Here is a 22,033-nt window from a genome sequence, read left to right on the forward strand (position 1 = left end):
GTTCATCCTAGCTGAATGGATGTTTGTCCCCACAAAAGTGGGCCCTACAGTTGTGTTCTATTATATAGATTGGTCTGCAGTGCTTTTGCGGCATATTAGTTGCTATAATCTAAGTAGTAATATAAAATCCTCTCAAAGATTCTAGTGTACTATTGGACGTAAGTCTTAGTTTCTTGAAAAGAAAATCTTCACCTCTCAGCTTGCACCATTGGATGTTGATCTTTGGATGTATGTTGACCTTTCAAATGCAACAGAGGTAAACAAATTAGTTTTATTGCACTTCTGCATCCAATTTGAAAGAATCTATAAATGGTTGCTTGTCAATCATTATTTTATTTATTGTATAGATATAGGGTGTCGTTCGGCTGACAATCTTGGGATGACAAAACCCTGCCAAAGCGTTTGTCCTATGTGCCTTAGAGATTTCGGATTGAGCTGATTTTTTGTGAGGATGATCTCTATAGTGAGGAGATCATCCTCACCAAAAATCAGCCCAATTTGAAACTTCTAAGTCCAAAATTATTTTAGAATTGTGAACCATCGATTTTTTACTGAAAATTTGTAAACCACTTTTGATGGACATAGAAGTTTCAGATTGGGATGATTTTTTGGAGGATGATCTCCTCACCATAGAGACCATCCTCACAAAAAATCAGCCCAATCCGAAACTTTTAGGCCACATAGGACAAAAGTTTTGGCAGTGTTTTGTCAGCTGAACGCCCCTCATATATATATAATTACCTAAAAAAAGCCAGAACTCTTTGTCTGTGCTAACATGCAAAGAATCAAGACTTAGTATTACTAGTAGGCCAACTTATGTGCTGGTGATAAAACAACAAAGATGGACAATTTGATTGAATTAATTGTTGTCTCCTTGTTGGAAAATTTTAATGATTTGAAGTACGGTATGTTTCTCTATCTCAGACGCATTAATTTTTTATTTTTCAATCAATGCATTCTCACACTCAAGTCATGGCCCCATTTCCAGGAAAGAGAAAACTGGTGTTGATCGGTTTTCATTGAGACAAGCTGTAATATTCATCTGTGCAACTAATAGACCAGATGAACTTGACCTAGATTTTGTTCGTCCTGGACGTATTGATCGTCGTCTATACATTGGTTTACCAGATGCAAAGCAGCGAGAACAAATTTTTGTTGTGCACAGTGCAGGAATACAGCTTGCAGAAGATGTGGACTTCAAAAAGGCAAGCCATTAGTATTTTTTGATTGGTCAATCAATGTTCATTGTTTTTCATTCATCCAGAATTGTTTCAAGGAGATCGATTTTTGCTGTTAGTATCACTTAAAGGAGTTTTCCTCACCATGGTGATTGTCATTGGCAAAAATAAATCCTTTCCTACATTACAACCATATCAAGGTGTAACCTAAAGTTGCTCCTTGATTGGATAGTCCACTATTTTCAAATTCCACTTTAATTTGTATCTATCTATCTATATATCTCTCTCTATATATATGGACAGAGTGGTAGACAAAATTCTAGACAAAGTTGTCCTATATGTTTCAGAATGGGCTGATTTTTTGTGAGGATGATCTCTATGGTGAGGAGATCATCCTCACAAAAAACAACCCATTCCAAAACTTCTAACCTCATGAAAAGTGGTTACAAACTAACGGTAAAAATGGACGGTCCACAATTCTTCAACTTGTAAACTGGGGCTAGAAATTTCAGAATGGGCTGATTTTTTGTGAGGATGATCCCCTCACCATAGAGATCATTCTCACAAAAAAAATCAGCCCATTCCAAAACTTTTAGCCCATATAAGACAAAACACTTTGTCTCTTGAACTCGACCCTATATATATATATATATGGGTCTTGTTTGGCAGACAACGTTAGGGAGACAGCACGGAGCCAACATCTTTGTCATATATGGCTTAAAAGTTTCAGATTGGCTGAGTTTTTGTGAGGATGATCTCTATGGTGAGTAGATCATCCTCACAAAAAATCAGCCTAATCTGAAACTTCTAATCCCATCAAAAGGGGTTTAGTATTATGGACCGTTGGTTTTTTACCGTTAATTTGTAAACCACTTTTGATCGGGTTAGAAGTTTCAGATTGGGCTGATTTTTTGTGAGGATGATCTCCTCACCATAGAGATCATCCTCACAAAAAATCAGCCCAATCCAAAACTTTTAAGCCACATGGGACAAATTTTGTCTCCCAACATTGTCTTCCTAACGTTGTCTGCCGAATGCTATCCTATATGTATATATTTCTGGTCAAAATGAAAGTTGTGGAACTTTTTATTTTTTATAATGCATCCCTATTACTATTGCAAAATCATTTGTTACATGGATGTGTGCTATCTGACACTGGCATGAAGTATTCGACACACTAAACCCCACTTACCCAACATGTTGATACGCCCTTAAAGCTTTTTCCTTATGTTGTGAGATACATTTTTAAAGTACCTCAACTCACCTTATGTGTACTAGGCTGAAAGCTCGTACCTTGATAAGATCATAAGATGGTATACTATAAAATCGTATAAACAATTTCTTCAACTTCAAAGTAATAAACAAAATATTTAAATAAATTGAGATTTTATTTTTCAATTAGTGTAAAGATTCACAATGAAATGAGAAAAAAGTATGTGTAGCAAAAGGCTAAGAAGTAGTAGTAATCATTCCATGCCAAACAAAAACGAAAAGAAGTAGCCAATCCCCCTCTCCTTCCCCCCAAATTATAGAATGCCATATGAAAACCACATATTTGAGGAGCAAATGCTCCTCAATCCTTTAAATAAAGAGCATCATAATAAAAAAGATTTAATAGAGAGAATAATTTTTTGAAAGTTCTCATCCTTCCCTTTGAGGACCCTTCAGTTTTTTTCCTTCTATATTCCCAATCAAACTACGAAGGGAAGATCCTCCAAAGCAATCTCCTTCTCAAAGAAAAGCTTGGGATGTACCGACCCTGACACACCTCTAAAACATACCCAGGTAAAAGGCAATTAACACTCAATTGAACAAAAAAGTGCTCCAAATGGAATGGGCTACAAGCTAATGTAAAAGCAATGGCTCACAAATTCACCACTTGCTTTGCAAATTGATTTGAAGTTTATGATGATTTTTTTGTTTGATTCTCAAAATATTTGTCATAAGTATTTTACCTAGAGATCTCATCCACACACACACACACACACACAAGATGTTAGATAGGGAGGTCTTGGGTGCTTGTTTCGAGCTTTGTCAAAAGATATCATAGAGATGGCCCCCATCACAACTCCAAACCCAATCTTTTTTATCATTTGATGAATATATACTTAGGGATTTAGTGATGTTAGAAAAAGTTGAGATCTTTTTTATGAAGAAACCTGCCAACATGTGTTTGAGTAACAAGCTGAGCAACATGGAAATGTCTTAGAAGATCTAGTGTTTTTGTTAAGCCACACACACACACACACAAATATATATATATATATATATATATATATATTGGGAGCGTTCGGGGGCCTTAAAGAGAGCCAAACATTGTGCCAAACATTTTTTCAATGTATACGTTGGAAGTTTCGGAATGAGCTGATTTTTTGAGGGGATGATCTCAATAATGAGGCGATCATCCTTGCCAAAAATCAGCCCATTCCAAAACTTCTAACCCCATCAAAAGTGCTAGCCTCGAGATTGAAAGTTATTCTCCCCAAATTGATTGAAGATGAACAAGGGGCTTTCCTTAGGGGTAGACAAATCCTTGATGGAGTTTTAATGGCCAATGAATATCTTGACTCAAGAATTAAGGATAAGAAAGATGGGATGATAGGGAAAATTGACCTTCAAAAGGCTTATGATCATGTGAGTTGGGACTTCTTGGAGTATATGATGGGGAGAATGGGATTTGGGGCGAAGTGGATTAGGTGGATTATGAAATGCGTCACAACGGTTTCTTACTCGGTGCTCGTTAATGGTAGTCCGGCTGGATATTTTAGGGGGTCAAGAGGGTTGAGGCAAGGGGATCCACTATCCCCCTTCTTATTCCTTATCGTAGCCGAAGCTCTGGGTAGATTGTTTAGAAGAGCTGTCGAATTAGGGAGACTTTCGGGGTTTAGGGTGAATGACGGCCCTCTGATTTCACACTTGCAATTTGCGGATGATACTTTGGTGTTCTTGGATCACTCCAGAGACCAAGTGAGGGTGCTTCGGGTTTTATTGTGTTGTTACGAGGCAATTTCAGGTTTGCATATCAATCTGCATAAGAGTAAGCTTTTTGGGGTAGGAGATGTGAGTGACATTCATTTGATGGCAGCCTCTTTGGGTTGTGGGCATGATACTTTACCCACATCTTACTTGGGCTTACCACTGGGAGCATCATACAAGAGTATAAAAATTTGGGACGGGGTGATTGAGAAATTGGAGAAAAGATTGAGTACTTGGAAGGCTAAGTATCTGTCTAAAGGGGGGAGAGTAACTTTGATAAAAAGCACCTTAACGAGTATTCCGGTTTACTTTCTCTCTTTGTTCACGCTTCCGAGATCTGTCGAGTTTAGACTGGAAAAGATTATGAGGAATTTTTTATGGAACGATAGGAATGGGAGAAGGAAGTGTCACCTAGTCAGGTGGAAGGTTATTTGTAAGCCCAAGAAGAATGGAGGTTTGGGGATTAGGGGTCTTAGACTAGCTAATAGAGCTCTGTTAGGGAAGTGGCTTTGGAGGTTTGGGGAGGAAAAGGGTAGACTTTGGAGGAGGATCATCAAGGCCAAATATGGGGAAGAGAGACTAGGTTGGTATAGCAGTGTAGCCAAAGGCACATATGGGTGTAGTATTTGGAAGGGGATTCAAAAAGTTAGAGAAGAGTTTGTGAAAGGAATTAGGTTCAAGGCAGGAAAGGGGGACAAAATCAGATTCTGGGAGGATATTTGGGGTGGCACATCGCCTCTAGCGACTCAATTTCCGTCTTTGTACGCTTGTTCTCGGAAAAAAAATGAAACTATACAACAGTGTTTGACTAGCAATGATTCCAGCTCTACTTGGGATTTGGGGTTTAGGAGAAATTTTAATGATTGGGAGCTAACTGAGGTGACATCTTTCCTTGAGCTCTTGAATTCGCGACTTCTCGTTGTGAGTAATCAGGACAGGTGGGAATGGACGAGAACGAAGGACTTGAGATTCTCTGTTAGATCTTTCCATAATTGGCTCAATACTCACACAGAACAATCATTCAGGGGAACCAGTATTTGGTCCAACTCTATTCCTTCTAAAGTTTCCTTTTTTGTATGGTTGGCTTATCTTGGTAAAATTCTAACTTTAGATAACTTGATTACTCGGGGTTGGATTACACCTAATTGTTGTCCGCTTTGCTTGAAAGATGGAGAGTCTGTTGACCATATTTTAATCCATTGCTCATTTTCTCATAAAATTTGGTCTTATTTTCTTGGGTTATTTCGTATTCAGTGGGTCTTTCCTTGTAAGTTCTCCTCGTTGGTAGAAGGGTGGGCCAATAATGATTTCTCTCCCAGAAAAAGATTTCTTTGGACTATTCTTCCCTCGGCTATTGCTTGGGGGGTGTGGACCGAGAGAAATAATAGGATTTTCAATGACAAAATGAAGAGTGATCACAACAGCTTCTTAGAGATCTTGGGTTTATTGTTCTTATGGTCCAATCAGAATATTCAATTCAAGGGGACTTCTTTTGATGATTTTGTCTTTAGATGGAATTCTTTATGTAATTGTTGATGTTCTTGCTTTCTTTTTGTAGCTATTTGTGAGACTTTCTCGGCCTCCTTGTATATTGTTTTTCCTTCCTTTTCAATATATTATACTTTTTCAAAAAAAAAAAAAAAAAAAAGTCGTTTACAAAAATTGGACGGTCCATGATTCTTCAACTTGTAAACTAGGGTTTTGGAATGAGCTGATTTTTGGTGAGGATGGTTTCTTCATCATAGATATTGTCCTCACAAAAAATTAGCGAATTCCGAAACTTCTAACCCCTATTTTGAAAAATGTTTGGCTCTCTTTAGGGCCTTCGAACGCTTCCCTATATATATATATATCTATGAAAAGTGAGGTGGCTGGTCGTCATTATTATTCCTACCAAGGAATTGTAGAAATTGATCTAGGGTTTTTGAGGAGATAAAGAGCAAGAGGAGAAGAAAATTTGGAAAAAATCAGATTGATTATCTTGTGTATTGTTTATATACTTACACAAATAAGTAGGAAAAGATAGAAAATGACATAAACGTAAAAAGACTAAAATAAACATAGATTAAAATATCTAAACTAAACTAAACTAACTACTATGAACACTCCCCTTCAAGCTGGAGCAAAGATATCACACATGCTCAACTTGCCCATAAGACTATCAAAATTTTTGTGACTCAAGGCTTTAGTGAGGATGTTGACTAACTGTTGTTTGGTAGGAACGAAGATGGTGCAGATGTCATCAGAAGTGAGTTTCTCCCAGATGAAATGATGGTCGACCTTAATGTGCTTGGTGCAATCATGTTGAACTGGATTATAAGCGATGCTAATGGCCGCCTTGTTATCACAGTACAACTGAAAGGGCATAGGAGGTAAACAACCAAGTTCACGTAGTAATAATCGCAACCAAAGTAACTCACATATGCCAAGAGCCATGATTCTTAACTCAGGTTCAACACTGGAACGGGTGACTACCGATTGTTTCTTACTGCGCCAAGTTACCAAATTTCCACCCACTATAGTACAATACCCATAAGTCGAATGACGATTAGTAATAAAGCATGCCCAATCATCATCGGTCATGCTTCAACACGTATGTGACCATGGGAACGAAATAGTAAGCCTTTCTCCAGACACCCTTTCAGGTATCAAAAGATGCGTAGGGCAGCATCAAGATGTGTCGTACGAGGGGTATGGATGAATTGGCTAACAACACTGACATCATAGGCAATGTTGGGTCGTGTAAGAAATAGTTAGATGAGTTGACCCACCAACCGTTGATAACGACTGATATCTTCAAGGGCTTTACTATCACTGTCACTCAATCGGTGATTAAGCTCGATTGGAGTATCTATTGGTTTAGCCCCAAGTTTACCCGCTTCATGGAGCATATCTAACACATACTTCTAATGTGAGATAAAAATGCCTGTCTTGGACCGAGCCATCTCAATACCTAAAAAATATCTAAGAAGTCTAAGGTCTTTTACTTCAAAACGATTTCCAAGAAAATGCTTTAAAGTTTGGATCTTAGTAGGACAGTTGTCTATAATGACAATGTCATTGACATACACAATAAGAACTGTACTCTGAGGTCTACTCTGCTTGACAAACAATGTGTGATCAGCTTGACATTGCTTGTAACTCACATCTTGCATAAAAGAGTGAAACTGTTCAAACCACGGGTGCAGAGATTGTTTGAGACCATATAATGATTTCTTGAGACGGCAAACTTTCCCATCAGTATTAGGAAAAATAATTCTTGGAGGAGTATCCATGTATAATTCTTCCTGCAAATCACCATGCAAGAAGGCTGATCCATCAGACCTGTACTGCACTGTAAACACCCACTTGCACCCAACTGACTTCTTCCCTTGTGGTAAGGACACCAACTCCCAAGTATCATTCTTTTCTAAAGCTCGCATTTCCCCATCCATAGCCTATTTCCACTTGGGATTAGAGAGAGCTTCTTTCATACTGAATGGGATGGAAACAGAAGACAAAATAACAATAAATGAGCGATAGGATGGAGACACATCATGATAAGAAACAAATTAAGAAATAGTGTGCGAAGTACAAGTATGTTTACCTTTCCGAAGTGTAATGGGAACATTGGAATTTGACGAAACTGGATTTAGCTCCTTAGTAGTATGGCATGGTGGATCCGCAATGGCTTGTTTTCCTTTTCTAGTGTAAACACATCTAAACAGATTAGGGTTAAGCACTGACATAGGTGGTTCAGCTTCTTTAGTAGAGTTGGGAATAATTGACTAAGGCAGTGAAACTGGGAAAGAGGACTTCGGAAGTGACTCATCATTAGTGGATTGAAGAAACCACTCCCCTTGAAGGGATTATCGATCAAGACGAGGAAAGTAACACTGATCTTCAAAGAATGTGATGTATATTGTAATAAAACGACGACCAGTAGGTGGATGATAACATTTATAACCCTTCTGAGAATTAGATCAACCACGAAACACACACTTCAATGCCTTAGGGTCAAGTTTAGTGCGAGTAAGACTAAAAACATGGGCAAAGCATACACACCCAAAGACTCGTGGAACCACAGGGAACAATGAACGATCAGGAGAAAGGGACAACAGAGGAGGTTGGAAGTTCAATACGTTGGAGGGAGTACGATTGATAATGTAACATGTAGTAAGAGCTGTTTCAGACCAGAAATGCTTAGCAACATTCATCCCAATCAACAAAACTCTTCCTAACTCCAACAAATGACGATTTTTCCTTTTTGCAGTACCAATTTGTTGGGGTGTAGAAGTACAAGAAGATTGATGTTCTATGCTTTGAGTAGCACATAATTTTTTTAACCCCTCATAGGTATACTCTCCTCCCTTATTTGAATGAAGGATTTTAATCTTTACTTCAAATTGCATTAGAACCATTGCATGAAAATCTTGGAATATGGAATAAGCATCTTTTGTTTTCATTGAGTATACCCAGGTACATCTATTATAGTCATCGACAAATGTAACAAAATAACAAAAACCTAATAAACAAGTAATGGGGGATGGACCCCAAACATCAGAATGCACTAGAGAAAATAAAGAAGAATTCTTTTTATTTAAACTTGTTGGATAAGAACGACAATGTTTTGACAATTGACAAACTTCACATTGTAATTTTGACAACGACATAGACTAAAACAAAGAAGGAAATAGACGTTGTAAATACGGAAAAAAAAACATGACCTAAACGAATATGCCATCGCATTATTCGAATTTTATTGACTACCCTATTACTACTACTCTGAGAAGCATGAGCATGTGGAATGTGTTGAGACGTTGGGACGTTGAGAAGGTACAAGCCATCTGTTTCATGGTCACTACCAATCAACCTCTTCATTGCCAAATCCTGAAAGATACAATGGGAAGCAAAAAGTTAACATTGCAATTCAGATTTTTTGTAATACTACTAACAGACACAAGATTAGTAGTGAGATTAGGAACATGTAAAATATTGGGCAAAGGAAAGCTATGAGGGACTGCGATTGTTCCTTTACCGGTTATGGAATGTAACGAACCATCAGTTAGGTGAACCTTATTCTTGCCTGAACATGGACTATAGGACTGAAACAAAGACGACATACCTGTCATGTTATCTAAAGCCCTTGAATTAAGAATCTAGGAGTTGGAGTGAGATGAGGAAACATGATGAGCAGTGGCAGGGGTACTTGTGTGTGCGAAGGAAGATGTGGTACTGGAATCATCCAATAAAGTCCTCAAGCGAGTAATATCCTCTGTAGAGAATGATGCATGTACTGTTCGAGAAGGTGTCTCAGAACTTCGAATATCATCTGGCATGTTGGCATTAGAAGCGCGATCAGCGAAAGAAGATTGGCTCTTAGGCTGAAATGACTCAAGGCGACCTATCAAGTTCCAACACTTCACTCAAATATGTTCAAATTCGCTATGGTTGTTACATTTAGGCCTTTCTATGCTATTAGGTGCCCAGGTGGGTTTGTCAAACTTCTTCACTCTTGAAGCTTGTCTGTTTCCCTGTCTACTAGCTGCCATCACTCATAGAAATATCCAGATGTCCCATAGCCAGACGTTGACTCTCCTTACTTTGAACATAAGCTTACACGATATTCAAAGGAGGTAGGGGATCTCTGTTCAAAATCTGAATTCTAACCATCTCAAACTCGGGATTCAGACTGACGAGAAACTGGAAGGTGTGATGGATCTCAACATGTTTGTTGAACTGAGTATAATCTTTAGAGTTTTCCCAATTGAAGTGTAAGTAGTGATCAAACTCTTCTCACATGCTGCGCAATTCAAAAAAGTAGCCTAACAATCTCTTCTCCCCTGTTTGAGATGCAATATATTTTGTTCCAATTGATATATTCTCACACTATTTTGAGCCTGAGTGTAAGTTTGAGTGATCGAATCTTGAATCTGTTGGTGGTCTTTAAGAAGAGATATCTTCGACTAATAGGGGGTTGCATTGAGTGTAGCAACCATGAAATAACCAATGCATTCTCAACATCTCATTGGTCGTACTTAGGATCTGAGATATTAGGTTGTTTTTCCTTCTCATTCAAATAGCCTGCCTTCCGCCTTCCATGGATGGCTAGCTTCGCAGATTGAGCCCACTCCGGGTAATTCGTGCCATTGAGTTTGATTGTGGTGATATGGAGGTTTGGATTTTCATCTTTGACTTACGAGGATCTAAACCCGTTATTGGTAGGTTGTTCTGAAGTTACTTCTGACATGACTTAGGAGAGTTCATATCACACTAAAAAATTACTCGGAAATACTACAAACTATTTAGAACCTGAGAGGGGCCCTTTTGTTGCATTCCGGATGAAAGAAGGGGCCTAGGGAGTGTTCGGGGCCCTTTTGTCGCATTGCGGCAGCCCTTAGGGTGGCTGTGGGGACCTGCGGCTGCACCTGTGGTGTCTGTTGTGGGTTGTGGCAGCATCTAGGGAGTGTTCGGGGCTCACTTCGATCTTGTCGGTCGTTACCAATGCTTTGATATCATATAGAAACTGGTCTAAGGTTTTAGAGAAGATAGAGGGAAAGAGAAGAAAAGAAATTCTGAAAAAAATCAGATTGATTATTTCTCCTTGTGTATTGTTTATATACTTACACAAATAAATAGGAAAAGATAGAAAATGACATAAACATGAAAAGACTAAAATAGACATAGACTAAAATAACTAAACTAAACTAAACAACTACTGTTAACAACAAGGTGTTGCAAGATTCAGTAAAGTTAGATGGGGCTTCTTAACTTTTCCAAGCTGTAGTAGTCTCATTTGATTTGTAATATTTAAATTTCAGGTATGCTATTGTTCGTCATGTTTGAGAACAAATGCTATGTCCTTATGTTCACTTAAATTTTTTGAAATATGTGTAAAAACTTACTTGTAGTGCTAACCAAAAACCTAAAAAAAAAAGGCTTTTCTCACTGTTACCTTCTCTACCTTGCTTTTACAGCTTGTTTTCCGTACTGTTGGTTACTCGGGGGCAGATATTCGAAATCTTGTCAATGAAGCGGGCATCATGTCTGTAAGTTGATCTTTTGCATTTTTCTTTGTTTTCAAATGGTTAGATATAGTTTCAATCAGGGATATCATTGTAAAATATTCATATATTGTTTTTAAGAAATTGCAATCATATCTTATTTGAAGTTTGTCTTTTGAAGCAAATGAGGGACTTTTACCAACTTACGCAAACCAATAAAATAACTTCTGTTGCTCTCAGTGATCATATCTGAAGATGCCTTAAGGGAAGACATAGCCTTAAATAGCATTGATTGGAATAAAATGGTTTGTGCCGCTTATGTTCCATTATAGTTGTGATAGGTCTTATTATGGTGATGGAAAATTCCCCCATTCAATTTACACATGGTGTCCTGTATTTGATCAAATGGTATTTGGGATCCCTCTATTGAAAGGAGCTAAACATTTGCCTTTTAAGGTTTGGGGTTCTATTTTCTTCTTTGTTTTTGTTTGTTTGTTTTTTTTATTATTAATTGAGCTCAACACTGATATTGAATTGAAAAGGTAGAAAGAAGGTCAAAGGAAAACAAAGTAGAAAACAACAGTATGGAAAGGAGCTGACTCTACTATTAAAAATTTGAAGTACAACTCAGGATCCCTCTATATTCCCTTTTTGAGGGTGTTTGAAGGCTTTAAAAAGGAGTTGTAAGTCACATGTTCCCGTTATTAATAATCATAATTATCAATACATATTATAAAACCTAAAAGCTCCCTTGATCGTATAAACCAAGGTTGACCATTATTCATGTTCCAATGGACTATACTTATAATACCACATTCTTAGAGACTCAATTACAAAGATATACACTTACAAACTTAACCGTGTTCTTCAATTCATGCGTGTTCCTCTGTATCAAATTTCATTATCAATGCATTGTTCTTTAAAAACATATGATTTTCAGGAAAATTATGGAAATAGTGAAAATGATGAAACATTGAGGAAATTTTCCCTAAAACAGCAGGAAATGATAATAAAGTACAGGAAAAACTATAATAGACAGCTGTACGCAGTGGAAATGGAGATCAATAGCATTTCTGTACATGTTGGCATTTGTATTGACAGCCCACGAGCCAAAAAGCCTATATTATACATGGAAATGAGAATAATGTGTACTATATTGAATCGATAAATGGAAATGAGAAAACTCAAGCATAAATGAACAGACAGAAGTACTATATTCACACATTATTATATTGTATTTCAAAATGTCCAAATAATTGGAGAATGATTGTATGTGTGTGCTATATTTACGTGCTAATATAAACTCTCATGCATTTAAATAACCATCTTGAATCGATTATGTTGCTACGTCTTGATAAAATGTGATTCTTATTTGCAGGTCAGGAAAGGACACTCTAAAATCTTCCAACAAGACATCGTTGATGTGTTAGATAAACAGTTGCTTGAGGGTATGGGTGTATTACTTACAGAGGAGGAACAACAGAAATGTGAAGAGAGTGTATGTGTCTATGTTCATTTACATTTTGATTAGATGGCATTTATCAGAGTAACAGCTTTTCTGCAGTGGGCTTTGATATTTGTTTTTCTGCATTTATATAACAGGTGTCTTTGGAGAAGAAGAGACTGCTGGCTGTACATGAGGCTGGTCACATATTATTAGCTCACTTGTTTCCTCGGTTTGATTGGCATGCATTTTCTCAGCTGCTGCCTGGTGGCAAGGCATGATTTCTGACCATGTAGATGTATGTTGTATCATGCATGGTTCAAAATATCGTTTTTTTTCATAATGTTTTGTAAGAAACATTTCGGTTTTTCAAAATCCCAAAACGAAACTTGATTGAAACCAAGAATATTTGAAGTTTCGGTGTTTTTTCTGAAAAATCAGAGGAGAGCGAGATAGAGAGCATCCTCTTCTTCTTCAATTTTTTTTTCTTAAACAAATCTGATGGTGCGGCTGTTTTCATGATGAGATGCCTTTGACGTTAATCTTCTCTGGAAGACTGAGGTTCTTTAGATAAAATACCCCACATTTTCATAAATATTTGAGAAATCCTACATTTTTAAACTGATAATATGTCCCTTTACTACAGTCTTCTATGAAAGACTTTCTTTAAAAGGTAAATTTAATGCTTCGGTATTGTTTTGGTTTTTTCAAAAATTGAAACATCAAGTTGAAACGAGATTTTAGACCATGTTATTATGCATTGACTATGTTGTAGGAGTTAACTTCTAACTGGATCACTTTTCAATTTGAGCAGGAAACTGCAGTATCTGTTTTTTATCCGAGAGAAGATATGGTAGATCAAGGGTATACGACGTTTGGTTACATGAAAATGCAAATGGTAGTAGCACATGGGGGGCATTGTGCTGAACGTGTTGTGTTTGGGGATGACATCACTGATGGAGGAAGAGATGATCTAGAAAAGATTACCAAAGTAAGTGAATTACCTCAAATGAAGAGAAGTTTAAAATATTTTTCTCCTTGAAAGATGCAATGAAGCACGAAAAAATTTATTCTGGAAGTTGATAAGTGTTTCTGGTGGTGTATTGTTTTCTCTTGCTTCCCTAATTGTTCCTTTTATAACATTGCTTTTAATTGCTTTTACACATAATGCCATTGCTTTTAATTGCTTTTAAAAGTAAATGTATAATGGATGGTAAATGACATTTTGTGTGAAATAACAATCCAACCTCCTTTTTATGAAAAGATGCATTTTCAGAAATGTATTGTAGTAAGTATTTATTATAATTAGATGCTTATGAAAAGATGGTGATCTATACCTTCCTTAATTTCCTTATTCTTTTTCTTTTAGGGGTTTGACGCGATACAAATTCAGGGAAGCATACAGCAGTGTTTATTTTTATTTTTATTTTGTTTATTTATTTATGTAGAATAAAATATATGAAAACCAATTTTCTTTTTTATAATTACTCCTCTTGACTCCGAATGCTTGAGGCAACACACTTCTGAAATATTTTTGCTCATATGTTCAACAGATTCCTAAGTGCAGCTAACTTTCAATGAGTGCATTTTTTTCTTCTTTTGGTAAGTATACTTTATTATTGGAGAGAAGGAGGTCAAGAAGACTTTCCTTATTACTAGTAGAGAAGTTCATGCTAGCCTTGATCCAAATACATAAGATCTCATCGAAACAGAAAATGCTCAAAAAGTACCCCCTTAAACTTGTCGAAGACTTTACTCCCAAAAAATAGAAGCCTTTATCATAATGATTACTTCTTGAAGATACTCTTCCTCCCCTTCGAATATTCTTTTGTTCATTGCCCACAAAATTCTCTCTATTCAAAATCTTTTCCAGCCATCTTTGAAATGGAGCCAGAGGAAACTTATGGAAGACCCAAAATATGTGGAACAACAAAATGGTTGCAGTCTTGCAACAGATACAATTTTTGCACTTATTATCCTGGGGTGTTTTAAACCTCTTGTTAAAGAATTCAATATAGCATAATCTCTGATGCACCTTATGATCTTCATGTTGTCATTTTGTTTTTAAATTTACTATGAAACTAACCGTTTCTCTTATTAGGGTTTTTTTTTTTTTTGTATATTTTTCCAGTCCTCTCATTATAATCTTCCCTACAGATTGCTAGAGAGATGGTAATTAGCCCTAGAAATTCTAGATTAGGACTTTCCACCCTGGTGAAAAGAGTTGGACTGATGGATCGACCGGATAGTCCAGATGGAGAGTTAATAAAGTACAAGGTACCATTCACCTTATCTTTTTAAGATCATTTGTTCCTAATTTTAGTCAGACTTTTTGGCGCACATTAATAAATATCTATTTATCCATAATCTAGTTTCACTAATTCTTCTTATTCTTCATTATGTTAGTGGGACGACCCTCATGTGACTCCTGCTGATATGACACTTGAAGTATCTGAGCTATTTACTCGGGAACTAACTAGGGTAATTGTACTCTAATCCCTTTTGTAACTTTTAGTTAATAGTATGAAGAAATAGATGATGTTTGTTATTGCATTCCAGTTTCAGTTGTGATTTAAAAAAAAATGGTTGTTTACATTATGAAGATGCTTGGTGAACTGTACTAATTAAACCTATCTCACTGGTAACCCTTGATTCTGACTTCAAATGAAGTGTTCAGGAAATTGAAGATGTGTCTTCTTTGTTCTTCCTCACCTCTTACAACTTAGTTTGGTTGGTCACGAAATTGATTGTAATGATGTCCTTGACAAGGTCAATGTGAGATTTTGTCATCAATGCTTATTTAAAATTTTGTAATTTCTCTTTTCTATTTTAATAATATATCTTGTTTCCTCGATTTTGCTCCTTTTCTATTTTCCCCTTTTCTGCATGATTCAAATGATGTCCTTCTATATCTTGTTTTCTCATATTTAATTTGTTGATAGTGTATCAATTATGTACTGTTTGCAGTTATGTTGCATTTGAAGGATGTTGGATCAGTGATGTATTTTCTGTCGTCCTTAATTTTCTGTGGAAATTGTAAATAATGCTCAAAGATTTGGTTCATATGACAGTACATTGGTGAGACAGAAGAACTCGCAATGAACGGTCTGAAGCAGAACAGGCATATCCTGGATATGATTGCGAGGGAACTACTGGAAAAATCAAGGATAACTGGATTGGTATACATACGAGCTCTTTTCCTTTCTTTCGTTTGAGCTGTTGTAGGATTTATGTTGTGAGCCAGGCATGAACTGAAGAATAAACCTTGACTAGCAAAGATTTTCTTAGATTAAAGGACAGAGTAATCATAGAAAATGATCCCTAATTTTCTCTTGCAATTAATCATCATTATGCCTTATCCCAAATATTGCAGCCGGAAACATGAATCTTATTTTTTTCATTGGAGTCTGTACTGAGCTACATCATCAATCAAGGCATGTCTTCACATTTTTTTTATTTAGTCCATCAACATCATTTTCAGCCTTCCTCTCACTCATTTATAGGTTTCTGACTTGCACCAAAGCACTTATTTTCATTGGCACCATTATTGCTCTTTTTTTACATGCCCAAGCATGTTATATTCAAGTTGAAGGTCCTAAACAAAGCGAGAGGAAGGCTGGAAGGTTCTGACGAAACATTCAATGTTTCATTCTGATTTCAACCAAAATGTCCCCGGAAACATTCCATAACAGCACAAAATTTTGAACCATGGATAGGATACTTGTATCCATTTTTTTTCTTTTGAAAAGTGAAAATTAATTGGTAAGAGGACAAGGAGTCCTCAAAGAGAGAAACATACGATCACTCACTAATTACATCTTCCCATCTAAACAAAAAATCTTCAAAAAGTAGGGCCCCGTGTGGATACACCTCTCCACGCAAGAGCAGGTTTTTGGAGCTTCTCAACAAAGAGCAAAATACCTTTCCATGCAAGAGCAAAAATCTATCCAAACGTTTGCTAGCTTCCTACAGGAGCAGAAGTCGTCAAGAAGCTCTATTCAAACACAGTGTAGGTCCCTAACATCTTAAACTGCTTACACCAAAAGAACAGCAAACCAAAGATACTGAAAATTACCTCTTGTACATGCTTTCCTTCCCATTGAACGTGCGGCTATTCATCTCTTTCCACAAACCCCAACAAATTGCAAAGGGGGTTAACTTTCTTAGAATCTTCAACCTATCAGAAAAGGAAGGGGACTTCCTATTGAATAGACCCATAAACAACCCAAAAGTTTGTAAAAATCAACCATGATGATACATAAAATGGAATGCATTTATAAATAATTTGGCGTGACACCAAAACCAACATTGGGGTGTCAGAAAAACATCTTACCTCGAACAATTGGACAACATGGTGTGCGTTATGGCCGAAGATTTCTAATATGAATTCAATGTTCTGAATTCCTTCTCAACTCGATCATTATTTATATTTGTCTTAATTGGTTGCTTATCGACATGTGGAGATTTTTTAATAATGGATGGAGTATGCCGTGTACCCTTCTTACCATTTTATGTTGCCTCTTTTTCTAGGAGGTGGAGGAAAAACTAAAAGAACTATCTCCAGTAATGTTTGAAGACTTTGCTCAACCATTCCAAATAAATTTGGAAGAGGTATTCTACTTTCCCTTGACTTCTTGCATCAACATATCTATAATAGATATTGTGGTGTTTTCGCTTGCCTATGTCACAAGTAGTCGTAACTTGATTACCAGCAATTCTTGGATCATATTTGTTATATTCTTTTTTTAACTCTCTTGTGTTATTACTTGTCGGGTATCACCATTCAATTAAATTTTCTCATAAGCACAACATATTCTTAAACCTACAAGTTCATGGATTATTCAACATGAACAAACTTTTTGGATGACCTACAATGTAGACATTTTCAATAATCTATCTTAAATAAATAAATAAATAATAAATAATAAAATAATAATTGAGTATGAGTATTTCAAAATTATCATTTTCATGAATAATTGGAGTTATTTTTTTGGCTGTTTGGATATTAGATACCTGATCTAGAAGAAAATTTCATAAAATTGAGTATGAGTTATTTTTTTGAGTGAGTGCTATGTTGGTTTTTTATCATTTCCTAAAGTTTTCAATGAGTTCTCCAATATTTTTATCGTTTTCCTGAAGAAAAAAAAATTATTTTCTCACTGCATTCAAAACTTGCCCGAAAATTTTTCCGTTGAAATATATTTTGATGTATAATAGTGATGTCCTTAGAATGAGGTACCCATTAGTTTGGTGAGTTTTTTGTACAAGATCTTAGCTAAGGTCCTTGCTTTGAGGTTGATGGTGGTGATTCCTAAGATTATTAGCAAGGAGCAAGGGGCTTTCATTAGAGGGAGGCAAATTCTTGATGGTGTTTTGGTGGCTAATGAGTGCATATATTCTAGAAAGAAGTCAAGGAAAACGGGTCTAGTTTGCAAAGTTGATATCGAGAAGGCTTATGATCATGTCAACCGGAACTTTCTTTGGTATCTTCTGCACAGGATGGGCTTTGGGGGGAAGTGGATTTATTGGATGAGCAAATATGTGTCTTCGGCTTCTTTATTTATTTTGGTCAATTGTAGCCCTGTTAGTTCTTTTAGAAGTTCGAGAGTTTTAAGATAGGATGATCCTCTTTACCCCTTCCTATTCAATATTGTGGTGGAAGCCTTGGGGAGGATGTTCCTGCGGGTTACCTCTATTGGCGCTCTGTTCGGTTTCAAAGTGTTCAGGTGGGGCCAAGAGTTTCGCATTTTTAGTTGGCGGACGGCACTTTATTCTTTTTGGATGCCACTCCTATTGAGGTGTGTCTTCTTAGAGGCCTTCTTTGCTGGTTTGAGGCTGTGTATGGGCTTCCTATCAATTTGAGGAAGAACAAGATTTTTACATTGATGAAGTTCCTAATATGGAGGCTTGGGCTGATTTTTTGGGGTGTGAAGTTGGTCCCTTGCCTAGTTCTTATCTAGGGCTTCCCTTGGGAGCGGCTTACAAGTCTCCTTCGGTGTGAGAGATGGTTGTGGAGAGTCAGAAAAAAGGCTTAGTTCTTGGAAAGCCAAGTATCTTTCTAAGGGAGGGAAGTTGACTTTGATCAGGAGTAACTTGTCTAGCATTCTAGTGCATTTTTAATCTTTGTTCTCACTTCCTAGAATGATTGAATCTCAATTGGAGAAACTGGTGACGGACTTTTTATGGAATGATAGAAACTAGAATCATAAGTTTCATTTGGTGAATTGGAAGCTAGTGTGTTGTCTCAGGAAACTAGGTGGTCTTGGTATTTGGAGGTTTAGGTCCATCAACAAGGCGTTGGTGGGGAAGTGGTTGTGGAGGTTTGGTAATGAAGGAATTTTGTAGGAAAATTCTGGCCGCAAAGTTTGGGGAAGGTCCACTTGGGTGGGAGTGTTGACCTAGTAGATTACCTTTTGCCTGTGAAGTGTGGAGATGCATTTCTAGTTTAGGAGCGGCCTTGGGGGATCATATTAGATTTGAAGTGGTAAGGGGGATTGCATTTGTTTTTGGAAGGATAAGTGGTGTATTGATATCCCTTTACAGTTTCTGTTTCCTGAGTTGTATTATCTTTCTTTGAGAAAAAGAATGTCTGTCTCTACCTTTTTGATTCCTAATGAGAGGGGAGTGTCTTGGGAGCTCGGTCTTAGAAGAAGATTGAACGATTGGGAGATTGAGGATGCTATCTCTATCTTAGATTTACTAGCCTATTTGGGTCCTTCAATGGATAGAACAGATCATCGAATTTGGAAAGGCAATGGTGATGGTCACGTCTCAGTTAGTTATTTTTACTCGCTTCTTGAAGGCTATATTGAAGTTTGCTTTCCATCTTCTTTGATCTGGACTTCTAAGGTTCCTTCTAAAGTGTCTTTTTATATGGTTGACGACTTTGAATAAGTTACCGACAATCAACTCTCTTAGATGGAAAGGTATTGTTCTGATTGATTTTTGTTGCTTGTGTAAGTCTAGTGGTGAGTTGGTGGATCATATTCATATTCATTGAGAGGTGGCTTTTGACATTTGGTATTTTTTTCTTTCCATGTTAGAGGTTTCGTGGTGTTTTCCGAATTTGGTTGTTCCTCTTCTTTTTTGTTGGAAGGTCCATTCCTTTTTTGGCAGGTGAAAGATTCTATGGAAGTTCACCCCCTTTGCGATTTGTTGGGGTTTGTGGAAAGAAAGGAACTTAAGCATGTTTGAAGGGAGGGAAAGTACCATGCATCGTGATTTTTTTTATAAGCAAAATTTATTAACTAGAAGAGGACAAGAAATCCTCAGAGAAACAAAGAAAGGGAGGAAGATGAGTTAACAACAAAACGATCACTCCCTGATTACATTAGCCCATCTAAACATAAAATCTTCATAAAAGAAATCCCTAAACTCCTTAAATTGCTTACACCAAATGAACAACAAACCGAGAATACTAAAGATAAGCTCTTGCATGGTACTTTCCTTCCCCCAAACATGCTGATATTCATATTCATTGAGAGGTGACTTTTGACATTTGGTCTTTTTTTCTCTCCATGTTTGAAGTTTCGTCGTGTTTTCCGAATTCGGTTGTTCCTCTTCTTTTTTGGTTGGAAGGTCCATTCCTTTTTTGGCAGGTGGAAGATTCTATGGAAGTTCATCCCCTTTGCGATTTGTTGGGGCTTGTGGAAAGAGAGGAACTTACGCATGTTTGAGGAGAAGGAAAGTATCATGCAAGAGCTTATTTTTAGTATTCTCGGTTTGTTGTTCCTTTAGTGTAAGCAATTTAAGGAGTTTAGGGGTTTCTTTTATGAAGATTTTCTGTTTAGATGGGCTAATGTAATCAGGGAGTGATCGCTTTGTTGTTAACTTGCTATCTTCCTCCCTTTCTTTGTTTCTTTGAGGATTTCTTGTCCTCTATATATATATATATTTTACTTTTGCTCGTACGTAATATAACTGGAACACTTAGAAATGAATTTGAATACAAAATAATACTATATACAAAGAAAATCACTGAGTTAAGCTGATTTATAAATAGCTTTTGTCATATTTAGTATTATATCGATAAAGTTTGTGAAAAAATAATATTTAATTGTATTTTTGTAAAGAAAATAAATAATTAGTTATTATAGAGACTTTGAACTATTCTAGTACAAAGTATTTCTATTTAGCTAAAAAATAAAGTAATAATATTTTATATTATTATTTATTGTTATGGATTAAAACTTGAAGTTCGATTGTGTGGATTTGAAATTTATAAATGTCCAATGACTATCCAAAGTTTGAGTTTTAATTTCATATTATTCATTTAAAAATATCATGCATGTGAGGTTTACACTTTACGCTTTGAATCTTACACCTCAAGGCGCTGGCCAACTGAGTGTCTTGCTTCATGCCTTAGCGTCTAATAACATTGTTTTGAATAACAATTGAACTATCTACAACTATCTTGGATTCTTCTAGGTCTACACATTTTTGAAAAACAATTGAACCATCTTGTACTCTTAGATGGTTGTTTGAATTTTTGTTATCGACATGTATTTTTCTGAATTATTTGTTGTCTAAGTTTAGCATTTTATGTGAATAGGAATTTAATTGACTAATTAATTAATTTTTTAATTTATTGTGATTTCTGTTCAGGATGGACCATTGCCTCATAATGACCGACTGCGTTATCAACCATTGGATGTATACCCTGCACCCCTGCACAGGTGTTGAGAATTTCCCTAATGTTCACTCAGATTTTTGGCTCTCTCGGTGGGTGCAGAGATGGAAAATATTGTTCATTGTTGGTTTTTGAACCATTTGAAGAAAAATTTTAAACTTCTTTCCGACTGAGCAATCGACAGGCAGTATTAAAGTGTCACCAGCTGAAGCAAAAAAACCAAAGTCTGTCACCACAGTGGCCTCAAAAACTCCAAAAATATAATGGTTATTTTTATGGTGGCTTCTGCCTGAATTTTCAATCAGACTTGCTGAGAAATAAGCTTCGGAAATTGGTTTTATTTAACTCAACCAGTTCATCGATAATTGAGGAGAAGTTTGAGATTTGTAAGTTAAATGTATAATTGGTTTAATTTAGTTAGGGTTTGTATGATTTCAGGGAATTTTTTTTCACGAGAATATGAATTCCATGGAAAAATGTATTATGCTGTTTGATTGCACTGAGGAAAATGTCAGAAGAGTTTGGTTTTCAGTTTTAGGTTGGGTTGGGAAAACATTCTTTATCTGGATGGAAAGTTGGTTTGGGCTGAAATTCTGGGAAAATGAGTTCCTGGTAAAATGTTCAATCAGTCATGCCAAAAATTGCATCTTCCAAGAAAAATTATTTTACCCTTCGTTTTCCTTTCACAAGACCCATAAAGGATTAATTACTTGCAGATCACGAGTACCTAATTATATCTTCGCCTAATCATGTTTTTATTTATTTATTTATTTTTTAATTTCATTTAAATAGCATCTTAATTCTCTTGTTAGCATGGTTTTTA

General features: G+C 36.4%; 1 protein-coding gene across 1 annotated transcript in view; it reads left to right on the forward strand.

Moving 5' to 3' along the window:
- FTSH12 (FTSH protease 12) overlaps nucleotides 1–21,747 on the forward strand; it is a 34,406-nt gene extending 12,659 nt beyond the window's left edge. The window contains exons 10-19 of the mRNA XM_086420057.1: nucleotides 989–1,205; nucleotides 11,111–11,182; nucleotides 12,516–12,635; nucleotides 12,740–12,856; nucleotides 13,396–13,572; nucleotides 14,739–14,858; nucleotides 14,988–15,062; nucleotides 15,653–15,760; nucleotides 17,112–17,192; nucleotides 21,186–21,747. Coding sequence (XP_086276183.1) covers nucleotides 989–1,205; nucleotides 11,111–11,182; nucleotides 12,516–12,635; nucleotides 12,740–12,856; nucleotides 13,396–13,572; nucleotides 14,739–14,858; nucleotides 14,988–15,062; nucleotides 15,653–15,760; nucleotides 17,112–17,192; nucleotides 21,186–21,263 — 1,165 coding nt within the window. The 3' untranslated portion in view covers nucleotides 21,264–21,747. The remainder of the gene's footprint in view (nucleotides 1–988; nucleotides 1,206–11,110; nucleotides 11,183–12,515; nucleotides 12,636–12,739; nucleotides 12,857–13,395; nucleotides 13,573–14,738; nucleotides 14,859–14,987; nucleotides 15,063–15,652; nucleotides 15,761–17,111; nucleotides 17,193–21,185) is intronic.
- Nucleotides 21,748–22,033: the final 286 nt, after the last annotated feature.

This window comes from Akebia trifoliata, chromosome 13, assembly GCF_017979445.1.
Source record: "Akebia trifoliata isolate Shusen 1 chromosome 13, ASM1797944v1, whole genome shotgun sequence".
NCBI lineage: Eukaryota > Viridiplantae > Streptophyta > Magnoliopsida > Ranunculales > Lardizabalaceae > Akebia > Akebia trifoliata.